Below are 23,324 nucleotides of genomic sequence, written 5' to 3'. Positions count from 1 at the left end.
GGCTAAATTTAAAGAGGCCATTCCTGCTGCCTTAAACTCAGTGCACCATCCAATAAATAACTAGGATATTAATTATAACCCCTCTCAACTGGATCTGCTTGTCGATAGCTCTGCTAGTCTACTAAAATCCACCTCGGACTCAATTGCCCCATTGAGGGAAAAAACTATTAAACGTCAGAGGAAAGCTCCGTGGTTTAGCTCTGAAACTCACACACTCAAACAAACAACCCGTAAATTAGAGAGAATGTGGCGCTCCAATAAAACAGAGGAGTCACGAATACTCTGGCAAGAAAGCCATAGTAAATACATGACAGCCTTACGACATAGTCCATCTACATACTACTCCTCACTAATTGAAGAAAATAAAAATAATCCGAGGTACCTTTTCAGCACTGTAGCCAGGCTAACACCATCGACCTGCCTTTCAGATCCGATCCCAACTAAGCTGTTTAAAGAAGTTATTCCCCTAGTCTGCCCATCTTTGCTGGAGACAATAAATATATCCCTATCAATAGGCTACGTGCCACAGTCCTTTAAAGTAGCTGTAATCAAACCCCTTCTCAAAAAACCTACTCTTGATTCCAGCACTTTAGCAAACTACAGGCCTATATCTAATCTTCCTTTTATTTCAAAGATTCTTGAAAAAGTTGTGGCGGCTCAGCTCTGTGACTTCCTTCAAAACAACAGCCTGTTCGAGGACTTCCAGTCAGGCTTTAGAGCTCAACACAGCACAGAGACTGCTTTAGTTAAAGTAACTAATGATCTACTCTGGGCTTCAGATGAAGGACGACTCTCAGTGCTGGTTTTATTAGATCTTAGTGCAGCTTATTTTTTTTATTTTATTTATTCATTTCATTTCCGACATGGTTGCAATCACAGAAATTCATTTTGACATTCAGAGCAAAATCACATTATTGTTTTTTTTTTTTTCGCTGTCGCTCAGAGTGAGAGACAGATGTACTTCGTAATGGATGAATGTCTGTGCCTCTCCAATGCTGATTCATCATTCTTCCATCAAACATTTAGGTTAATTGGCCGTCCGTGTGCGCGTGCGGCCACTGTCCTGTTCAGTCAGCAAAGTCTTTGTTTCATTATATATATAAATAAAAAATGTTTTTTGAACACCAGTATAGATTCAGATCCAATAGATCAACTTCTCTTGCACTCACTCATTTAACAGATGAAATATTAGCAGCAATTGATAAAAAGTAATATATAGTTAGTATTTTTAAGATTTACAGAAAGCATTTGATAGTTAATCATAAACTATTGTTAGCAAAACTAAATAAGTATGGTATCAGAATCAGAATCAGAATCAGAATCAGAAATGTTTTATTTGCCATGTACAGTTTTGAGGACAGTACAAGGAATTTGACTTGGTGGTTGGTGCACAAAACAAGCAACAAAAAGAAATAAAAGAAATAAAAACAAAACAACAAAGAACAACCCAGCAACAATAATAATAATAATAATGATAAATATAAAGGATGAGGGATAAATAAAGGATAGATAGAGAATAAAGGATAAATAGGATAAATATAAATATATATATACAGTGCAGCAGGAATCAAGCTGGTGGAGGTGGTGATCGGGTGTGTGTGTGGGGGGGTTCAGTGGGTGACTTGGGGTGTGTTCATGTGGATGGTGGCAGAGGGAAAGAAGCTGTTTTTGTGTCTGGAGGTTCTGGTCCTGATGGACCTAAACCTCCTACCAGAAGGGAGAGATTGAAACAGTTTATGACCGGGGTGGGAGGGGTCGGCCACAATCTTTCCTGCACGCCTCAAAATCCTGGAGGCGTACAGGTCCTGGAGGGAGGGCAGATTGCAGCCGATGACCTTCTCTGCAGAGTGGATGATACGCTGCAGTCTGGCCTTGTCCTTGGCCGTAGCTGCAGCGTACCAAATGGTGATGGAGGAGCAGAGGATGGACTGGATGATGGAGCTGTAGAAGTTCACCATCATCTTTGTTGGCAGACTGAACTTCTTCAGCTGCCGCAGAAAGTACATCCTCTGCTGAGCTTTTTTGATAAGGGAGCTGATGTTCAGCTCCCACTTGAGGTCCTGAGTGATGATGGTCCCCAGGAAGCAGAAGTACTCTACAGAGCTCACTGTAGAGTCTCCCAGGGTGAGGGGGGTGAGGGGGGCTGGGTTCTTCCTGAAGTCTGCTATCATCTCCACTGTCTTTAAAGCATTGAGCTCCAGGTTGTTCTGGCTGCACCAGGACACCAGCCGGTCTGTCTCCCACCTGTAGTCAGAGGGCAGGTGTATAAACGGTTATAAATGAAAGCTATCTAAACAACAGACAACAATATGTTCAAATAAACAATCAGAAATCTAAGTGTAAAGCAATATAATAATAACAATAATAATAATAATAATAATAATAATAATAATAATAATAATAATAATAATAATAATAATAATAATAATAATTCCACAAGGTTCAGTATTTGAGCCAAAACATTTCATTTTATTTATCAATGACATTTATGAGATCACCAAAAACCTGGATTTTTTTTAAATTTGCAGATGACACTACTGTGTACAAAACCAGATCTGATCCAGAAACATTAATCAATGACATGGGAACTGAAATGACAGATTTAAAAACATTGTTTGACAGGAATGATCTGCATTTCAATTGGAAAAAAACTAAATGTATGGTTTTTGGGACAAAAAACATCCTGAAACAACAACTGAACCAAAGACTTGGTTAGTCACTGTGTGAACTGATCAGCTGTTAGCAAAGGAAGCTATCATTGACACGTGCAGGGCAAAAAGGCTGAAAACCTCTCAGGGAGGCGGGACATAATGGCTCTGGACCAATGAGGTCATTATTCAAATGTAACTAACAGGATGTCAAGGTAATAACAAAATACCCACACTTCCTCTTACCAAAATAAATTCATCTACAAAATAAAATAAAAATATTCAACAGAGAAATAAGGCACACTTCCTCAACTGGGTTACATTAGCATCTGATGATACGAATCGTATCCCGATACATAGGTCACGATACGATACAATATATCCCGATACTAAAGTGTGAGGCCATTATTTATATATATATATATATATATATATATATATATGATTTAAGAAACAACTTATCTGTAAATGTGTACACCTTCATGAGAACATTATGTATGAAATATATTTTATTGGCATATTTTACACTGAAAACATTGGCTTTAACATGACATGTGTCAACAATTTCAAAAATAAAATAACATATAATCTGCCTGTGGCTTTTAAACCAACTTTGACTTTAGTGCAACTTAACTGAGGTTTATTGTCTAGAACAACAAATAAATGCAGAAAGTTAGAACTTTATTTTTAGATTTTATTGAAAAAACACAAGCTGGTCAATGTTGACCAGGTTTCAGAACTTCTTTGTGTCGTTATAACGTCTCCTGTGGTGGAAAAGACTTTTCTTGTTAAATAAAGGTTAAATAAATAAATACAAAATCATTTTGAATGGATCCAACCATTATATCCACCACAATATATCACCGAATTGATTTTCTTTAACATCCCTAATGCTATATCATAAAATTAATTTGAAGAGTCACAATGAATACGTAAGAAAAAAGTTAAATAAATGTATCGACATATTACATAAAGTAAAGTATACTTTTGATAAACATCCCTAATTGTCCCATACTTTACATATTGTATTAAGATCTGGAGAAATACATGAAAAAGTTTCACTGACCAAATTTTCCTGCTTCAAAACAAAGAATCATAAATCACCAATGAACTTTTCATTAAAGGTAATATTTTAAAATTTGTAGATTTTGTCCAGTTAAAAATTGTATTGACCATGTGAAAAATTAAAAATAATGACATGGGTTAGGGTTTGGCTCCTATTCTGACATGAAATGTACTGTTAATTATAAAGCTGATATTGTGAACAGGATACAGAAAACATTTGATTTGATTTGACACGTGTAAGTTTGGAAACAAACACTCTTTTTTATTGTGTTTTAATCTACCAACCTGTTTATGTCATCTATTGTTAAACTGGAGAGTGTATTGAATCTACATGTTGATAATTCATCTGGTCCTGTCAGCTGAGCTAATATCTCTTATGGATTATTTTCTCTTTGTGCAACATGTGTCGGGTCCAACGTACACGAAAGGTCATACTTTAGATTTGATCTTTTCTTTTGGAGGAAATATTGATCAATCAAGTATTGGAGATTTACAAATAAGTGATCACTATTCAGGGTTGGAAAGAGTACAGAACAAATGTACTTAAGTAAAAGCACTGTTACTTTGATTCAATATTACATAACATAAAAGTAAAATTACTGGTTTAAAAAACTGTTTCTGTGAAATAACCATGGAACTAAACAACCCTGGATCAATGTCACTGAGAATGTTCATGTACATCATATTTAATTTAAATGTTCACCTGCACTATTATTATTATTATTATTATTATTATTATTATTATTATTATTATTATTCTTATTATGATTATTATTATTATTATTATTATTAGTATTATTATTTTGTCATTGTTATCTTGTTATATTATTTTATTTAGTTTTGCACATATTAGTCTAACTACTGTTTATATTTGTTTATATATTTTTTCTAGTTGATTGTTATTATTTAATGTTATATTAATAGAGAACACAGTTCACCAAGTCAAATTCCTCGTGTGTATAACATACATTACATGATCAATAAAGTTGATTTCATTAAGTAAAAAGTAAATCACTTAAAATGTACTCAGAGTAAACGTTACTTAGTTACGGGGGGGGGGGGGGGGGGGAGGGGCTTCTCTCCCATGCAATAAAAAAATCAAAAGATGTGTATACATATCAAACTAGGTTATTTTTATTATTATAGTTTATTAGAGAACAATATTTCAAAATAACATGAGAACAAGACATGGTGTGACTAACCTGGATACATTAAATAAAATAAGTCATTTTGATGAGGTCAGTGTTTGTCAATAATCCAATGTGTCAGAACATCCAATAAATCACCTCTGTGTACAGTATGTTATATAAAGTCTATAAAACATTCTAAGTGGACAAGCCGAGCTGTAAGGCTATGAGCAAAATTTTAATAAATGACGCCACTAGGGGGCGCTGCAAATATGTTAAATATCTCTTAAATGGCACGACCGATTTTTAACAAATTTGGTGGGTATGACCTTTGGGTGTGGCTTATTACAACACAACATATAATTAAACATTATTATTTCAGCTGAAGTATTTTGTTGACATTTACAGAGTACATATAGAAGAGCACACAGATCACACATACCAAAAAGTGCACCACTAGGTGGCGCTATAATGGGTGCAAACACATTTTGACCTGTAACTTTCACACTTTAAATCACATCTTCCAAAACTTCATATCCACCTGTTCACAGCAAAGGTCACGTTGGTCTGTGTCCTGACGCTCGCCACGAGCCCGTCATCCTTCATGACGTACTTCCACGGGCTCCATGAAACCTGTGGGTCGAGTCACGTGGGAAGGCTTGGCCCCCTTTCATAACTGCTTGCAGCTCTAGTTATTATTGTAATTAAAATCACATGATCATTGCTCTAATCTGCTGATCAATTGGATACAACACCTGTAGCTGTTATAAAAAGAAACGCACACACAATTATCAGGCACTGCTGGAGGACGAGGTGCACGGGAGACCAGAGTCGGTGCCAAGCAGTGTTAAATAGGGGGGCATTAAGAAAACTTCGGGGGGCACAAAAATGCTTTGCTCTTCACGTCACGTGAATCTACAGATCAGGACATAGACATATACACATTCTATTGGCTGATCCTAACAACAGCTCTAGGGTACGTTCAATAGCACAAATGTAGCAGACTCCCGTCACTACGGGATTTATTTTACTCTGTAACAGAATCTATTTCAAATGTAGCGAAGTAGTGTTACTGGAAACTAAATTGACTTCAGTAGGAGGACTTCTGATGGCGCCATGTTTATGTAGGTTGTAAAAGTTTGAGCTCTGCTGACTAAACAACATTTAAACAAAAACATGTCTACTGACACAACAAAGACAAATGCCTTCCACAGACTCTCTAGATATCAATTTAGAAAGAAAGAGAGGAGGGACTGACTGAAACCACTGCTGTTCAGCACCTCCATTGGTACGTTGCCATGACGCCTCCCTCTGTCGGCTGCATAGCTTAGTGAGTTCATTAATCAAAGTGGAATCTGGGCTGTGGTTTCCCTCCTGCCACTGCAGGTGACGGTCAACCCAGCGTTCCAGTAGGGACACTTAATATAACGTACATTGTTTACTTATTTTAGATTTACTCCTAAATAGTAATTATTTGCATTGGTTATTTTTACAGTGCACAGCTACTGTCTGCTGCTGACACTGCTGTCTTGGCTTATGATAAGTGCTGCTAGCGGTGGTTTGACTGAAAACTTTGTGCTGGACCCTTTTGGTCGTCCTGGTTGCTCTCCTGAGCCAACGTTTGGGGGCATTGTTCAAAAGACAGGCCCTCTCTTCTACATTTACCTTTACCTGTATGCGTTGTTTTATCTGTAGAGCTGTTTTTGTGTTATTTTCTTGGGATTTATTATAATTCCTTTATTTTGTTGCAACATTTTTCATTGACAATGTGTTTATTTTTGGTATTTGGGTTTTTCTTCTGTTTTGTTATGTGTTCCTGCTTTTCTTTGTGATTTATTGTTTGTGTGGTATATGTGTGGCTCATTTAGTGTGAGATGTTCTGTCTGACAGGTGCTGAGGGCTTCAGTGGGACATCCACCACGGTGGTGGTCCCCTCACTTGATTTATTTTGTTGCTGTGACACGGGTGCTGTGTAGTTTTGGATCCGCCCCCTCTCCTTTAAGTTACGGCTGCCGTGGTAAGTCCCCAGACCCCTGCCACTCTGGCAGTCCCCATGTTACCATGTTTTTTTTTAGAATTGTAAAATAAAGAAGAAATATTTGGTTGTAACACTACGCTCTTGTGGCGTGTGGGTCTTTTTTAATAGACCTGTGTTCCCTTTTTCTTTTTTCTTAACCAAACTAGTGGTTAACCTAATTCTTGGGGTACAAGCCCCAGGTGGTGTTGTTGCATTTAAATCTGATGGATACTCTGGAGAATATTACACATTTTTAGGAAACGAGTTAGCCTAGATTTTTATGCTGGGTATAAAACTACACACTTGATGACAGGGATCCCCCGAAAACTTGGTCAGAAGCAACTATCTCGGTTATACACAACGATGGAAAGGACCCCAGTCAATGTATGAGATATCAGCCTATAAGTTTACTTTGTCAGGATCTGAAATGATTGACCTCTATATTGGCAAACAGAATACAAACACACATTAGTTCATGTGGATCAAACAGGGTTCAGAGGAGACCTGGTGTTCCAGACTCTAGAATAACCTGCACCAGTTTCTCAGGGAGCTCAACTGTGTGGTTACTTTTAAAAACTGTTGAAGACTTTACTTTACAGAAAAGCTTTTAGTTACATTTATTCTTTAACTTTTATTATCCTTTTATGTTGTTGCTCCTGTTGTTTTAGTTTCTCCTCTGTTATGTAGAGCACTTTATGATTTTATCTGTGAATTTTATAAATAAAAATTACTTACTTACTTTACTGGTTTATTTATATACTGGTTTATCTAATACTGGATTGCAATCTATAACTATTACAGTGTATTGATCACATTTATATAACCTGTGTGTGTATATATCATTGTGTGTATGTGTGTATTATTGTGTGTGTGTGTTTCATTGTGTGTATTTGTCAGGTTCTGTTAGATAATCCAGTATATCTATATACTGGTTTATCTATATACTGGTTTATCTTTATACTGGTTTATCTATATACTGGTTTATCTATATACTGGTTTATCTATATACTGGTTTATCTATATACTGGTTTATCTATATACTGAACATAAAGATATTAACTGTGATATTAACCTGCCATTGTTTGTTTTACCTGTGAGGTAGTTTGAGAGGGAGGAGCTCACATTCCTATAGGGAGGAGCCATGATTGTCACAAGGAGGATGAGTATTTGTTCCCTTATGACTCATCATTTATGAGTCATAATTTATGAGTCATAAGGGGGACAAATCCAACTGTCCCGTTTAAAGCTGACTTTTTACTAAATGTGTAATAACAAGAGAGGAAACAGAACTTTTAAACTTTGTCCCTCAGAATGAGACTAAATGATGTTTATTACTGTAGATAAACCTTTAGAAAGTGATTTTTTCATCATACTGAGCCTGTAAATGTTTAAATGAACTAATGAAGACTTTAGAACCCATAGAGGAGTCTGAGGCAGGATGGAGACACTTTTATTAAAACATAGACAGGAAATAAATGTGTGTTAAAACTTATAATAAAACACTCGTGAGGTCATGTGACCACATGAATCCTCAGTTAGCAGTTTTAATATAATCCCTGAAGTTCAGAGTGATGTCCACACTACAGCTGAGAGGTGTGTGCGTCAGGAACAGCACAGAGTGTGTGTGTAAGTGGAGTCATGATGAATCCCTGCTGAGGGGTCACATCCAGATCCTCCTCTAGGACTCCAGGAGGAGCTGTGAAACGGAACCGCTGGAGCAGGGTGGAGAAGAAGATGAAGAGCTCCATTATGGCCAGACTCTCACCTGGACAATACCTACGACCTGCAGGATCATCATCATCATCATCATCATCATCATCATCAGCATCAGCAGAGCAGCATGCATGCACATCAGCATCAGCCCCCAGCAGCATCAGCATCATCAGCATCAGCATCAGCAGGCGCATCACCAGCAGCAGCAGCAGCAGCATCAGATCAGCATCAGCATCATCACCACCGCAGCACCAGTCAGCACCGCAGCAGCAGCATCCCAGCAGCAGCAGCCGCAGCAGCAGCAGCCCCAGCATCAGCCAGCAGCACCAGCAGCCCCACCAGGCAGCAGCATCCATGCACCACAGCACCACCATCATCATCATCGCATCACCACCACACCACCACACCCACCATCAGCATCATCAGCATCATTCATCATCAGCAGCAGGCACCATCACCAGCAGCAGCATCAGCATCATCAGCATCATCATCACCATCATCATCATCATCACCATCACCATCATCACCACCATCATCATCATCATCACCACCACCATCATCATCATCATCACCATCACCATCATCATCATCACCATCATCATCATCATCATCATCATCATCATCATCATCATCACCATCACCATCATCATCATCATCATCATCATCATCATCACCATCACCATCATCACCACCATCATCATCATCATCACCATCATCACCACCATCATCATCATCATCATCATCACCATCATCACCACCATCATCATCATCATCATCATCATCATCACCATCATCATCATCATCATCATCACCATCATCATCATCATCATCACCATCACCATCATCATCACCATCATCATCATCATCATCATCATCATCATCATCATCACCATCACCATCATCATCACCATCACCATCATCATCATCATCACCATCACCACTGACTTCTTCTAGAACAACTACCACTCTCTCCTCATCCTCTCACAACCACAGCACACCTTCATCATCTGCACTTATCTCACTCAGCAACACAATCTCCCACCCTTTCATCACAATCTTCTCCATCACCCTCCTCAACCTTCTCCTGATCTGCTCCCTCAGAGACAAACGCTGCACATGTTAATCTCTCTTTCTTTCCTCTGACCACCTTCTCTCACTCCCTCAGTCACCACCCCCTCACCCCTCCTTTCACTCCTCCTGTTTCTCCTCCCCTCATGTCTTCTCTACCTCCTCTCTCTCCTCATTTCCTCTCCAACACCTCTCCTCCCTCTCCAGTTCCTGCCCTGGGTGGAGATGGATGGTCCAAAGACCAGCCCTCCTCAGGGCAGCTGCCTGCATTGCCACAAAGCTCACCATCAAAGTCGCACCAGTGCGGACCCCCGGGGGGGCCTCACCTTGGAAGGTTTTTAAAGAGGGGTCGGAGTCGGCTGGGCATATCCCCTCTTGGTTTGACCCCCACATTGCCCCCCACCCCCTGGTGGGTCATTTGTTGCACCAAGGCTGCAAGCTACCCGGGCGAGTCCCCCTTGCGATCAAGTGGATGCTTCTCATCAAGCAGTGTTTCCATTACCAGTTTTTATTGAACTATATAGATTTTGCACTTTTCCAAGAGTAATGTAAACACAGCTATTGACTCACAGACCTGTAGAGAAAGGCATGAAGGCGTCTCTCCTGGTGAACTTTCCATCTTTGTCCAGGAAGTGATCAGGATGGAAGCTTCTAGGTTTCTCCCACTGGGTCTCATCATGTAGGACGGACCCCAGCAGAGGGTACACCGTGGTCCCCTACACACACACACACACACACACACACACATATATACAGTATCTGTCTGACCATCACAGAGCCTCTGTATGGAGATGTTTCTGACCTTCCTGATGAAGTGTCCCCTAAACAGGACATCCCTGGTGGTCTTGTGGGGGAGGCCCAAGGGAGTGATGCTGGATAGCCTCTGGGTTTCACAAACCACAGCGTTGGTGAAGTGAAGGATCTTCCGGTCACCCATTGTGATCTGTCGATCTCCAACCAGGGTCTTTATTTCGTCCTGGGCGCGCTCTAGAGGAGAGGAGAAGACCCTCAGTGTCCTGGTCCTGATCCTGGTCTTCTGTGCAAGTGATGGACTTCTCACCTTGGATGTGTTTATGTTTGACCATATAAAGAAGACCCCATCGGAGAGTTGTTGACGACGTATCAGTTCCTCCTCCAAAGTAGTTCATGACCATCGACATCAGGTTCTCCTCAGTGTAGTGTTTGTTGTTTGTCTGCACAGGACACGTCACACACTCATTATTAACACCACAGCATCAATACAGTAGTTTATTCTGCCAGCAGGGGGCAGTATGTGGTAATACTGGGCTGTTCTGTTCAACCACAGCTAATGAGGAAACATTTGTTTGTGTCTGAATATTCCCTCCTATCTCCTTTCCTATCCACTTTTCCTAAACCCCTGGATGACGTCACAGGGTTAAGGAAAGGTGTTAGGAGAGGAGTTAGGAAAAGGTGATCACATTTGTTTTGACAATCAGACGCAGGTCAGTGACATCTGCTGTGGTGATAAAACTACAAATGTCCTAAAATAAACTAAAAGTTCATTTCTAACACTTTCCACTGATATAATGTCATAAATCACAGGTTTGAATGTAAATCAAAGGAAAAGAGGTTACCATGGCTGCAAGGAACTAAAGGTAAACTCAAAGAATGTCACATTGAGAATCACATTCACCTTCTACTCATTAATATTAATTATGATTAATAAAACATCATGTGGATTAAAATGATTAATGTTTCTAGAACCACAGAGTGTCTGTTTTATGTCAGTTATAATCTGATAATATGTCTACATATTTTAGATGATTTATTTAAAGTTGTTCAAGGCATGATCTACGTTACTTGTCGGTCATCGTGAGTTTCCGTGTGCGCTCGGGTGTGCATGTCCTTTTAAATGTTGTCGCCGCAATGAATTATGGGTCATCACAATGTGGTCTCTTTTGGTAAAGGATGCATCAGTGTTTCCTAGGCAAAAGGAGGTTATAAAGGCAGCATTGAGCCTCCTTTCCTTAGATTAAAGAAAATTGAAATGCTCCCACTAAACCTTCCAGGTTAAGGAAAAAGTGGATAGGAAAGGAGATAGGAGGGACTATTAGGACACAGCATGTGTTTGTCCAGCTGAGTTGAGTTTTAACCTGTGTTCTGTGGAGGTTAATGTTCTACCAGATTCATATTTGAGAGGTTGTCTTTACCACCTGCTGTCATCATCGTCCACAGTACACACACACACACACACACACACACACACACACACATTGGCTCTTATTTATCATCCGTTGGTACGTTCATGATTTGAACATATGACGTGCATTCGCTGCTGTACCATAATCTGAGTGGATTTGTGGAGCAGAACAGGAAAATGGGACTGAATCTGAAAATAAAGTATTAAACAAGCCTCAGATGTCACTTAAATATAATCAGACACACTTTCAGAACACAGCAAAACGGATTAATAAAATAGAATAACTGGCTCGCGCTCACCAACCTGACTCATATACTTTTTTTTTTTTTTTTTTTTTTTTTTTTTTTTTTTTAAAGGATTGTTTTGGGCTCTAGTGGCCTTTATATGACAGTTGCTTGACAGGAAAGGGATCAGAGAGAGCAGGGAATGACATGCAGCAAAGGGTCCCAGGCCGGGAATCGAGCCTGGACCGGCTGCAGGTGAGGAACTACAGCCTCCGTTTATGGGGCGGGCGCTCAACCCACTGAGCTAAACACCACCCCATATATATACTTTTTTTTTTACCAAAATTTAAAGAATTGTCTTGATCAAATAGCTGTGATTTATGGTTTTAGGCTGTGGATGAGTAATATTTCATTTAAACCATCATTAGGCATTGGTTAAGTTAGTTATTGATAATCCTCAGCCTGAGTCCGTTCCAATATTGAAACTCTGTTCACTTCCTCCGTTATTCTCTTCCACAGAGCATTTGAATGAGCTCCTTAAAGTGCAGTTCTATTTCATAATATTTGGTGAGATGTCTCACTATGGGATGCAACCTCTGTCTGCATTCCTCAGAAGCATTTGTGTCAATCTGCCAATCCTGATTGGCCGTTGAAGCGCGTCCGTCCACTAGGGGGTCACCCACCTCCTATAAAAGGAGGGCATGGACACACGCGCACCATTCAAACACCTCTTCTCAGCTAGCTCGTGTTTTCTTATGCCAGCTTAACTGTCCACAGGCGGATTCTCTTCATTCCAGTCTCCGGACGCTGGCAGAACTAGCGCCTGCTCGAGATGACAACAAGTCGAGAAGTGGGTGATATACAGCTCTTACCTTGCTTTGCTTGGTAGGTGCTGTCCTTCGCTGCTGTGGTGGCGCTCCCCTGGAAGGACCGTTCATTCACTGGGAAAAATCCTGTTTCAGGTGCCTCATTCCTCGACTGTGAGGCAATGGAGAGCCTCGGACTACTTCGCATACCGCCGGTGGAGCCCCTCGTTGCAGCTCACCTGATCCCTCGACAGCCCGCTGTGTCCCCTCGGAGGCCCGTGTTGCCGTCCAGAGCGGACCGCCTCCAGTCAGACCTGTCCGGTAGGACATATGTGGCCGCTGCTCTCTCAGACAGGGCGCTGAATGTCCTCTCTCCTCACTGCCCATCAGGCCGAACTCTGTGAGGATTTTGCCCTGTCTCAGGACTCGGCAACAATAGAGGAAATATCCAAGGTTGCCGATGTGTGTCTCTGCACCCAGCGCTGCTCTGTGCAGGCCATGAGAAAGGTGATGAGCAACATGATTGCCCAGAAGCGGGCCCACTGGCTCGACCTGGCCAAACTGTCCGACGCGAAAAATAGTGTCATCCTGGATGCCCCCGTTGTTCTACAAGGTAATTTTGGCTCTGCTTTGTCTTCGATGGAGCGGTGCTGCAAGGAGAAAAAGAGAGGCAATGAGCCTCTCCACCTCAGCCTCCCCAGGAAACTCCCGCTCACGTCTCCAGTGGTGCAACAAAGGGCTTTCCCTCAGGCTGTTCCCCAGGGTCTGTGGTTTAAAGCGGTGAGACCTTCCTTTCCCCGGCCGGCTCTGCCACAGGCTCATCGAGGCCTGCCCACCTGGCCCGGGAACCCTGCAGCTCCGGCGGCTGCTGCTGCTCCAGCACAACCTGCTCAGCGCACGCAGTCGACCACTTTCTTCTCTTCTAAAAACAAATCTAATGTTCCCTCGTCTCTTTTGCTTTCTCTCGTGCATTTTTGGGCTGTTTTCACCCCGTCCTCCCGTCTGTCAAGGCTCGGCTCTCTACTGTTTGGGAGAGACAGACTGGTTCCGCAGGATGTTCGGTTGTTGCACCCCTTTGCATGCACTCACAAGCATTTTCAAAACAGTGATGTGTTCATCGCTCAGGCCCCGAGGTTAAAGGCCAGGGACACATCATGTGAAAGCAATCAAAGAGTTACAGGCTGCAGTTTGCATCTGTCTCCCCCCATTTCGCCGGCGTGAATCACTCACAGGCCCAAGGAGAGTTGGCCCGTGTGTTACAAGAGAAGATCACATCCCTGCTGCGCAGGGGCGCAAACTCAGTGGTTCTTCCAGCTCGGTCTCAGGAGGAGTTCTACTCCAGGTACTTTCTTGTCCCCAAACGAGGGAGGTCCAGAATCCGTCCCATCCCGAACCAACTGGCCCTGAACAAGTGCCTCAGGAAATACACCTTCAGGATGCTCACGCATTCCTCCCTGCTGCGTTTGGTGTGACAGGGCGATTGGTTCACATCTGTTGAACTCAAAGACGCGTATTTCCACGTTCCAATGTATCCCCTCACAGAAAGTACCTACTGTTTGCTTTCCGGGGGTGTGTTACGAGTATCGCGTTCCCCCATTCGGCCTCTCTTTGAGCCAGAGGGTGTTTGTGCGCTGCACGGAGGCTGCGATCTCTCCGATGAGGAGGCGGGGCATTCGTCTGGCTACGTACCTGGACGATTGGCTGCTTTTGGCACAATCAGAGGTGGAGGCCAGGACACACGCGCATTCTGCTGGATCACCGGTCAAATCTGGGATTTGTGGTGAATGCGGAAAAGAGTGTGTTGTCCCCTACACAGGAAATATTTTTCCTGGGTCCGTCCCTGCGCTCAGTGCCGTTCACCGCACATTTTTTACCGAAGAGGGTGAATACATTTGGACGTGTCTCAGGTTGTTTTGGATGGGAAAAACTGTTCACTTCAGATTGTGTCTTCATTTACTCGGGTTGATGCCTTCGGCCATCCTCATGATCCGCCTTGGTTGCCTTCACATGAGGAATTTCCAACTGTGGGTGGCTTCATATGGGCTCGATCCTGTGGTACACGGAGGGTTTTGGTTACGCCTGAGTGCGGCATGGCTCTGCGCCACTGGCATGCCCCGGGCTTCCTGATGGACGGGGTGCCTATGGCTATCGTTACGTCAAGGAAGGTGGTCTCCACAGACACCAGCATGACAGACTGGGGTGGGACCCATGAGGGGTCGCTGAGATGCGGTCCTCCAGTGCGCTCACATAAATTACTTGGAATTGTCAGCAATGATCCTCTCGCTGGTCACGTTGGCTTTGGGGATAAGTCGGCCAGTCAGCACCCGCTGATCTGCCGGTTTATGAAGGGAGCACATAGGCTCATCCCCTTGTCCAGATCACAGGTGCCACTGTGGGATCTGGCGGTGGTTTTGGAGGGACTTAAACGTCCTCCTTTCGAACCACTGGAGGAGGCGTGCCTGACGTTTGCCTCTCTTAAGGCTGTCTTGTTACTGGCTCTGGCTTTGTCCAAGAGGGTCAGTGACATCCATGCGCTCTCGGCTCATCCGTCATGCGCTCAGCTTTTCCGTAGTGATGCGAGGATCATCCAGAGTCCCGATCCGGCCTTTGTGCCAAAGGTTGCGGGCTTGTGTTCTCTCATTGACCTTTTGGCCTTTTCTGCCTCACAGGGTGAGCAGCAGCTGAATGTGTTATGTCCAGTTCATGCAATCCGCACTTATATGGATGTGACAAGGAGCCTCAGGAGGAGCGATCAGCTGTTCGTCTCCTGGGCCAATCCCTTACTGAGCAACGCCTGTTACACTGGGTGGTGGGGGCTGTCACGGAGTGAGCCGTGACGCTCACACTATAACTGCAGTTAGTTACTGACCTCAGCATCTATGCAGGGAAAGGCCTACCAGCATATGTGTTTGTTGGTTAGCAGCTAACTCACCACCATGGTCACAGGAGCACTTCCATTTTCAGGAAACCAGAGGGACGAAACCAACTCATGTAAATAGGGGTGTTTGGTGGGCTGGTGTTGGGTCAAACCATTTGTACAGGGGTGTTTATGTAATTTTTGTTTGTTATGGATTTTAAAAACATTTAAGGTGAATTAATTTCCATGAAGTTATTATGTATGATTGAGTAATTAAGGTTTGTTGTTTTGTGTGTTGCTTGTATGATTATTTGGTTTGTTATTGAGTTAATTGATTTTAGATGGGGTTTGGTTTGTCTGTGGGAGGAGTTACAGTTAGAGGCTGCCTATAAAGGAAGCACAGCCTCAGTTGCTGGAGAGAACCCTGAGTGAGCAGACCTGTTAAAACTGATGGCAACAAACAGAGGGTAAAGTCCATGTTCAGGATTTGCAAAAATATAGCCTGGCATCTCAATGCCCTTTTCTTTTTGTTTTGCTCAAGTTTTTGGTTTTCTGTTTTGGGGGTTTCACTGTAAATATATTGCACCTGACAAGGAAGAAAAATAAATTGAAAAAGCTTGAAACGTATTTCTACTCTCGAGTCTGTCTGTCCCCTCCGCTGCCGGTCATCCTTACCACATTTTGGTGTCAGAAGTGGGATGAAGGAGGTGGACTGAAGAAGGACAGGCAATAATAGAAAAAGAAAAAAAAAAAAAAAAAAAATGGAGACCAGGAAGAAAAGACCTGAATAGAGCGCTGCTGAGGTGACAGAGGTCAGTGGGCAACCAACTGCAGGTGAAGCACTTAGTCACCTTGGAAAAATGTTTGAGTCTTTCATGGAGGTCCAGCGAGCCAGAGATGAGCGGATGGAGAAGGAGTCAACCAGACAAGCCAAGCAGTTCCAGGTTCTCAACCATCAGGTGGTTCAGCTACAATTGGACTTGGAAGCGACATGATGCAGGAGTTGGGGGTAATTGAGCCCTCGAGTAGTGAGTGGAGCAGTCCCATCATTCTGGTCCCAAAAAAGGATGGAGGCCTGCGCTTTTGCCTGGACTTCAGGAAGGTCAACACCCAGGCAAAGTTTGACCCCTACCCCATGCCGAGGGTGGATGATCTGGTTGAGCGCCTCGGCAAAGCAAAGTACCTGAGCACGCTGGACTTATGCAAAGGGTACTGGCAGGTGCCATTGGCGGAGGACAGTAAAGAGCTGACCGCTTTTAGGACACCATTTGGGCATTTCCAGTTCACTGTACTTCCTTTTGGATTGCATGGGGCACCCGCTACCTTCCAGCGGTTAATGGACAGAGTCCTCAGGGGGACGGAGGGCTTTGCAGCTGCCTACTTGGATGATATTGTTGTGTACAGTACCAGCTGGGAGGAACATTTACGTCACCTGGGTCATATCCTGTCTTTGATAAAAGAGGCAGGCCTGACCATTCACCCCAATAAGTGCACCTTGGCAAAGGAAGAGACTTCTTACCTCGGCTACATATTGGGTCGGGGTGTCATCCGGCCTCAAGTGGGCAAGGTGGAAGCCATCATGTCTGCAGAGCGACCTACCACCAAGAAGCAGGTACGCTCGTTTTTGGGGTTGGTGGGTTGGTATAGACGCTTCATCCCAAACTTTTCAGAAGTAGCGCTGGTACTGACTGAACTGACACGGAAGAAGCAGCCCAACAAGGTTATTTGGACTGAGGACTGTGAAACAGCCTTTTGGGCCCTAAAAAACTCTTTATGCCAGGAGCCGGTGCTGATCAGTCCCAACTTTGACGAGACATTTACACTTCAGACGGATGCATCAGAGCGAGGCTTGGGCGCTGTGCTGCTGCAGGTGAGCCATGGACAGCTACGCCCTGTGGTTTATATTAGTCGCAAACTCCTACCAAGGGAGTGTAACTACTCCACCATTGAGAAGGAGTGCCTGGCAATCAAGTGGTCCTTGGACTCTTTCAGGTATTACCTGATGGGTCGTAAGTTTGTATTGGAAACGGACCACAAGGCACTGTCATGGTTGGGGCGTATGAGAGACACAAATGCACGTATAACCAGGTGGTTCTTGGCTATACAGCCTTTTGACTTTCAGGTGTTGTACCGTTCTGGGAAATTGAATTGCACTGCAGACTTTCTCTCCAGAGTGCCACAGGGGGCATCTCGAGAAGGGGGGGGAAATGTCACGGAGTGAGCCGTGACGCTCACACTATAACTGCAGTTAGTTACTGACCTCAGCATCTATGCAGGGAAAGGCCTACCAGCATATGTGTTTGTTGGTTAGCAGCTAACTCACCACCATGGTCACAGGAGCACTTCCATTTTCAGGAAACCAGAGGGACGAAACCAACTCATGTAAATAGGGGTGTTTGGTGGGCTGGTGTTGGGTCAAACCATTTGTACAGGGGTGTTTATGTAATTTTTGTTTGTTATGGATTTTAAAAACATTTAAGGTGAATTAATTTCCATGAAGTTATTATGTATGATTGAGTAATTAAGGTTTGTTGTTTTGTGTGTTGCTTGTATGATTATTTGGTTTGTTATTGAGTTAATTGATTTTAGATGGGGTTTGGTTTGTCTGTGGGAGAAGTTACAGTTAGAGGCTGCCTATAAAGGAAGCACAGCCTCAGTTGCTGGAGAGAACCCTGAGTGAGCAGACCTGTTAAAACTGATGGCAACAAACAGAGGGTAAAGTCCATGTTCAGGATTTGCAAAAATATAGCCTGGCATCTCAATGCCCTTTTCTTTTTGTTTTGCTCAAGTTTTTGGTTTTCTGTTTTGGGGGTTTCACTGTAAATATATTGCACCTGACAAGGAAGAAAAATAAATTGAAAAAGCTTGAAACGTATTTCTACTCTCGAGTCTGTCTGTCCCCTCCGCTGCCGGTCATCCTTACCACAGTGGCTATTGCTTTGGCTTACTCGTGTCAGTGTCTGCAGCCGCCTACGGGTCTGAGTGCACACTCGGCTCGAGGTCTTGCCACATCCTGCGCTTTGTTCAGGGGGGTGTCTGTTCGGGACATCTGCACGGTGGCGTGGTGGACCTCGCCCCTCACATTTGTCCGCTTTTACAAGCTGGACGTTTCTGCCCTGTGCATGGTACGGGCGGTTTTACTGTCCTGATGTGATCAGACTTCAGTCCCGGAGGCTGGTACCGCTCGATAAGCATGTCTGCACTACAGGAGTTTCCATATCCCATAGCAAGACATCTCACAAAATACTATGAAATAGAACTTTAGGTTATGTATATAACCCCGGTTCTATGAGTAATATGAGTGAGATGGCTCACCAGACTGCCCATGGCTCAGTGGTAGAGTGGGTTCAAATCCCTCTCTATCCGAGTCCTTGGGCAAGGCACTTTACCCACATTGCCTTGTATAAGTGAGTATGAATTGTGCATGAATGTTGGTGGTGGTCAGAGGGGCCGTAGGCGCGAAATGGCAGCCACGCCTCTGTCAGTCTGCCCTAAGGCAGCTGTGGCTACATTGTAGCTTTCCACCACCGGTATAACTGTGTGAGTGACTGGTGTGAATGAATAATGGTTTCTGTAACGCGCTCTGAGTCTCCGCGAAGAAAGCGCTGTATAAACCCATGCCATTATTATTATTATTATTATTATAAATGGATCTGAGAAATGCAGACAGAGGTTGCATCCCATAGGGAGACATCTCACTCATATTATTCATAGAACCGGGGTTATATACATAACCTAAAGTTCTATTTCATAATATTTCGTGAGATGTTTTCACATTACAGAAAAGCACAACTTTGTTTTATGATTTTCATCTCGGAAATGTTTATTTTTTTGCCAATGTTTGTTTGACCTCAGTGGGCGGGGCCTCTGAACCAGGAATGTTTGAGGGCGTAACATGTTAACTCATTCAGTTCCAGCCAGTTTCAAATTTTCTACCCCCTCAGTTCCAGCCGTTTTTGAGCATTTTGACTGATTTTAAAAACCCACAGAATATTTTCTACGATGACTATCTGAAATCTGACACCAGATTCTGAAAGATTGAAGCCTCTACTTTCATGAAAAAAAAAACATTTCTTTCTGGCTCATTCCGTTCTTCAGTTTCAGAGCAAAAAGCTGAGAAAAAAGCCTTTATGTAAAAAAAACCCTGTCAGTGACTTTAAAGCTATTTTTTGCTTGAGTGACATCTCTAACATCTGAACATTGTTTCCTTATATAAAACATTAAAAAAAAAAAAACACTGAGACTGGGCTTTAGATGTCTATGTCAGAGTTGAATGGATTTCTTACTGTATTTTGACGTTCCTCCAACGTTCCCTCCCGTCAGTCTGCACTTAACTTCCGTAACTGTTTAGCCCAGTTAGTTGATGGTTTTATCTCACGATCACAACATTATCAATAACTAACTCAGGTCCACATGTTCTGTGTTAGTATGTGGAGCTGTAAGCTGATGGATAAGTCACAATATCACTCTGTAGCGCCATAATCTCACTCGTTCCTCCTTCTCCTCCCCAGCTAATAGTAGCATCAGTGGCTAATCTCTCATCTGAAGGTGTACTGCTGCCATCGTCAGGACACAGTTGGTCACTACAACACCCCACAGCTTAGATACTGATGAGGGACCTCCGCCAGGGTGTTTTCTAGTGATCCCCGTGAAAAAACGCAAATGACGAGTTTCTCGTCAATGGTGCTTAGCGTTTGGATTTGAAATGACGAGATATCTCGTCGGGGGCACTGAGTGACTTAATGATGATCAAATTCAGCCATTTATCAATACCTGATCATTGGTGCGCTGTGATTGGTCAGATACCAATGTTTATAAATCACATGTTGGTCCTGTTGTACGACACGAGAACTCAGATTTGCACGTGTTTTCACACAATGTTGATTAATAAGCGGCGCGCCATGGTCGCATAATCTTTTAATTCAAAGTGGGCTAGAGAAGAAGAAAAAAGGCTAACCTTCTGCTGATGCAGATAGAAGGCGTCCACCAAGCCTCGGCTCTTCTCAGGGTCCAAGCTCTCCTTCAGGCGAGCAAAGAAGACCCGGTTCTGTTGTTTGTTGGATTTGGCCAGCTCTAGATACTTCCTCCGATTGGCAATCCATGAGAAGAGCCATGGAAACATGTAGTATATCTGTGAGAAAGACCACGGTGTCAAAAACACTGACGGGGGAACGTGCACAACTTGTAGAAGATGAACCTGCATGGATGGAGTGCTGGAGAGGTGGATCCTCTCCTGGGATTCCTCCACCAGGGTGGTGAATTCCGGGTCGTCGTACTCAAACCTTTGTCCATAGGTGATGGAGCAGATGATGTTAGAGATGGCGTAGTTCAAGGAGTTTGTGTTATCAAAAGGTTTTCCTGCCACAAGAGAAACACAAAGAATGACTTCACAATAAGCTAACTTCTTTAATTAACTCATTAAACTTCTCCAGTGATCAACGAGAGACCTTTAAACGCCCTCCAGACCTTCACCAGGTGCTGGCTCTCCTCGATAATCTTCTCCTCACAAGCTCTTCTTCCCATCCCAAAGTCTTTGAGCGTGGCCATGGAGAAGCGTCTCATCTCTCTCCATGAGTCCCCGTTGGACCATGTGATTCCTGTGTGGGGACACCAAGGGTTCCTCAGTCCCTGTCTGATAGAAAAGAGTCAGAGTTGCCTCACCGTGTCCACTGCTCAGCTCCTCAGTGATGACCAGGTTGTCTCGCTCTCCGAACGTCTCATCAAACGTATGCAGAGCTTCCTTCACCGTCTGATATCCCGTCAGAACCACCACCTTCTTGAGTCCCAGGTAAAGAGTGAACACCGAGCCGAACTTATTAGACAGCTGGGAACCAAAGACGGCAGTTAGATGAACCAAGAACCATTTGAAATCAGAGGAGATGATTATACGTTAGGTGTAGAAACACAAACACGGGACAGATTTCCAAAGACAGAATCCAATGGATTTTGTTAAGGACATGAAACGTCATCAACAAGGACCCCAGGACCTGACCCCAGGCCCAGAACTAGGGACTAGAAGTCCCCATCAGAATGAAACACCGGAACAGATAAACCACAAGTAGTGTCATAGACGTGATGGTACGAGGCAAACCATGAATCAGGTGATCCCAGTGGTTGACTAACACCTAGCATAGCAGCTCAGTCCCATTGGTGAGTGAATGAGATGATATTATGATTGTATCTGTGGTCTCTTAGCTCCCTCTGCCAGTCATTCAGTTTAGCATTTTCAATCGGTTGATTTTTAGATATTTTTGTACTTGGTTGTTTCTTTTCTGTAGAATCAAACTGTCACTGCAGATTTTCAGCACCCTTCGTTTTCGACAGTACCCATGCTCTGTGTTATCTATGTGACTCACCAGGCAGAGAGGCATGGAACAGCACATCAGGAGAACATAGGAGAAGAACTGCACACACTACAGTCTATGGCAGGGGTCTGCAACCTTTACTCTCAAAGGAGCCATTTTAACTAATATCAACTGGATTAAAGTCCTTCTGGAGCCAAAAAAACAAAATCTTCTCAATGAATACAATACAGTGTGTAAAATTATATACAGTTAAAATAGTATCAAATGATTTTATGAGTTAATGGATTTGAATGGCTACAAAAAGAACTTGAATTTGATAACACATGATCATGTCCATCATCACATGCTATTTGCTCATTTCTTGCAACATATCAAGCTTGCATATTAAGCCAGCACGTTGGCAGTTAAATAAATCTTTCCCCACACAAATAAAGTCTCTATTTTCTTCCAGAATAGCCTTTTTTTTGTTAGTTTAGTTATCTTACCAGGGATTTAGCCACAGGTGTAAGGAAAGTTGATGGTATGTAGATGTTGCAGGACGTGAAGTCGGAAGGTGCTGAGTCATTGCACAATGTGATTTATTTTTAGATTAACAAAAATTGTTTTATCATCCTTTTATTTGAAGTTAATGTCATTAATCACCAGTACCCTCTGTAGGAAATAAGTCTTTATTAGAGCCGTTGCAGTAGAGTCAAAGAGCCACATGAGGCTCCAGAGCCGCAGGTTGCAGACCCCTGGTCTATGGAGCTTTGATATGCAAGCACACAACCTTAATGAATCACCACACATTAATATTGTATATGTGGAGCATGGATATGTAATCACACAAATCATCACACGTGAATATATGATATATTAATTTTGCTCCAATCTCAGAAAGAATGAGAGACATTAAAAGAAAGGAAGTAGAGGAGAACTTTATATGGTTTCATCCTTGACCAGATGCTCGTGGTGAGTGTATACTTTGAACACAAATAGTTAAAACTTTACAACACAATGCCCAAGGGTGAACAGTAGAACCTAGGGTGGAGATCTCAATCCAGGACAAAAACCCAACATGGGGACCAATTAACCATCATCAACCAGTGATCTTTGAGCAACTTTAAAACCTCATAGTTGTCTCACCTCCATGAAGGATGTGAAGAGCCTCTTCAGGTCCAGGAGCAGCAGGTTCCCGACCACAGGGAGAGGAGGGGGTCCTGGAGGCTCGTTTCTCCGCTTGTCACGCCTGAAAAACAGCAGCAGCACCAACATGAGGATGATGAGCAGAAATGATGAGCTGAGAGATGGTAGGAGCTCCCTCAGAGCCATGATGGATCAGTATGGAGACAGG

General features: G+C 43.1%; 1 protein-coding gene across 2 annotated transcripts; it reads right to left on the bottom strand.

Moving 5' to 3' along the window:
- Positions 1-8,291: 8,291 nt before the first annotated feature.
- LOC114458165 (cytochrome P450 2K1-like) lies at positions 8,292-23,324 on the bottom strand. Of its 2 annotated transcripts, none has more exons than XM_028440451.1 (9): positions 23,117-23,324; positions 21,348-21,510; positions 21,134-21,283; positions 20,884-21,044; positions 20,644-20,817; positions 10,699-10,831; positions 10,441-10,625; positions 10,213-10,354; positions 8,292-8,640 (listed from the first exon to the last, which is right to left on the bottom strand). In XM_028440451.1, exons 1-9 carry the CDS (start codon positions 23,300-23,302, stop codon positions 8,438-8,440), a joined length of 1,497 nt encoding a protein of 498 aa, XP_028296252.1. In that variant the 5' UTR covers positions 23,303-23,324; the 3' UTR covers positions 8,292-8,437. The 2 variants fall into 2 exon arrangements, with proteins under 2 accessions (XP_028296252.1, XP_028296254.1); XM_028440453.1 differs by having other exon boundaries at positions 8,292-8,569.

Source organism: Gouania willdenowi (genome assembly GCF_900634775.1).
Source record: "Gouania willdenowi chromosome 24 unlocalized genomic scaffold, fGouWil2.1 scaffold_320_arrow_ctg1, whole genome shotgun sequence".
NCBI classification, from domain to species: domain Eukaryota; kingdom Metazoa; phylum Chordata; class Actinopteri; order Blenniiformes; family Gobiesocidae; genus Gouania; species Gouania willdenowi.
The sequence above is the reverse complement of the archived record's forward strand: the minus strand, read 5'-3'. Positions and strand labels throughout refer to the sequence as shown.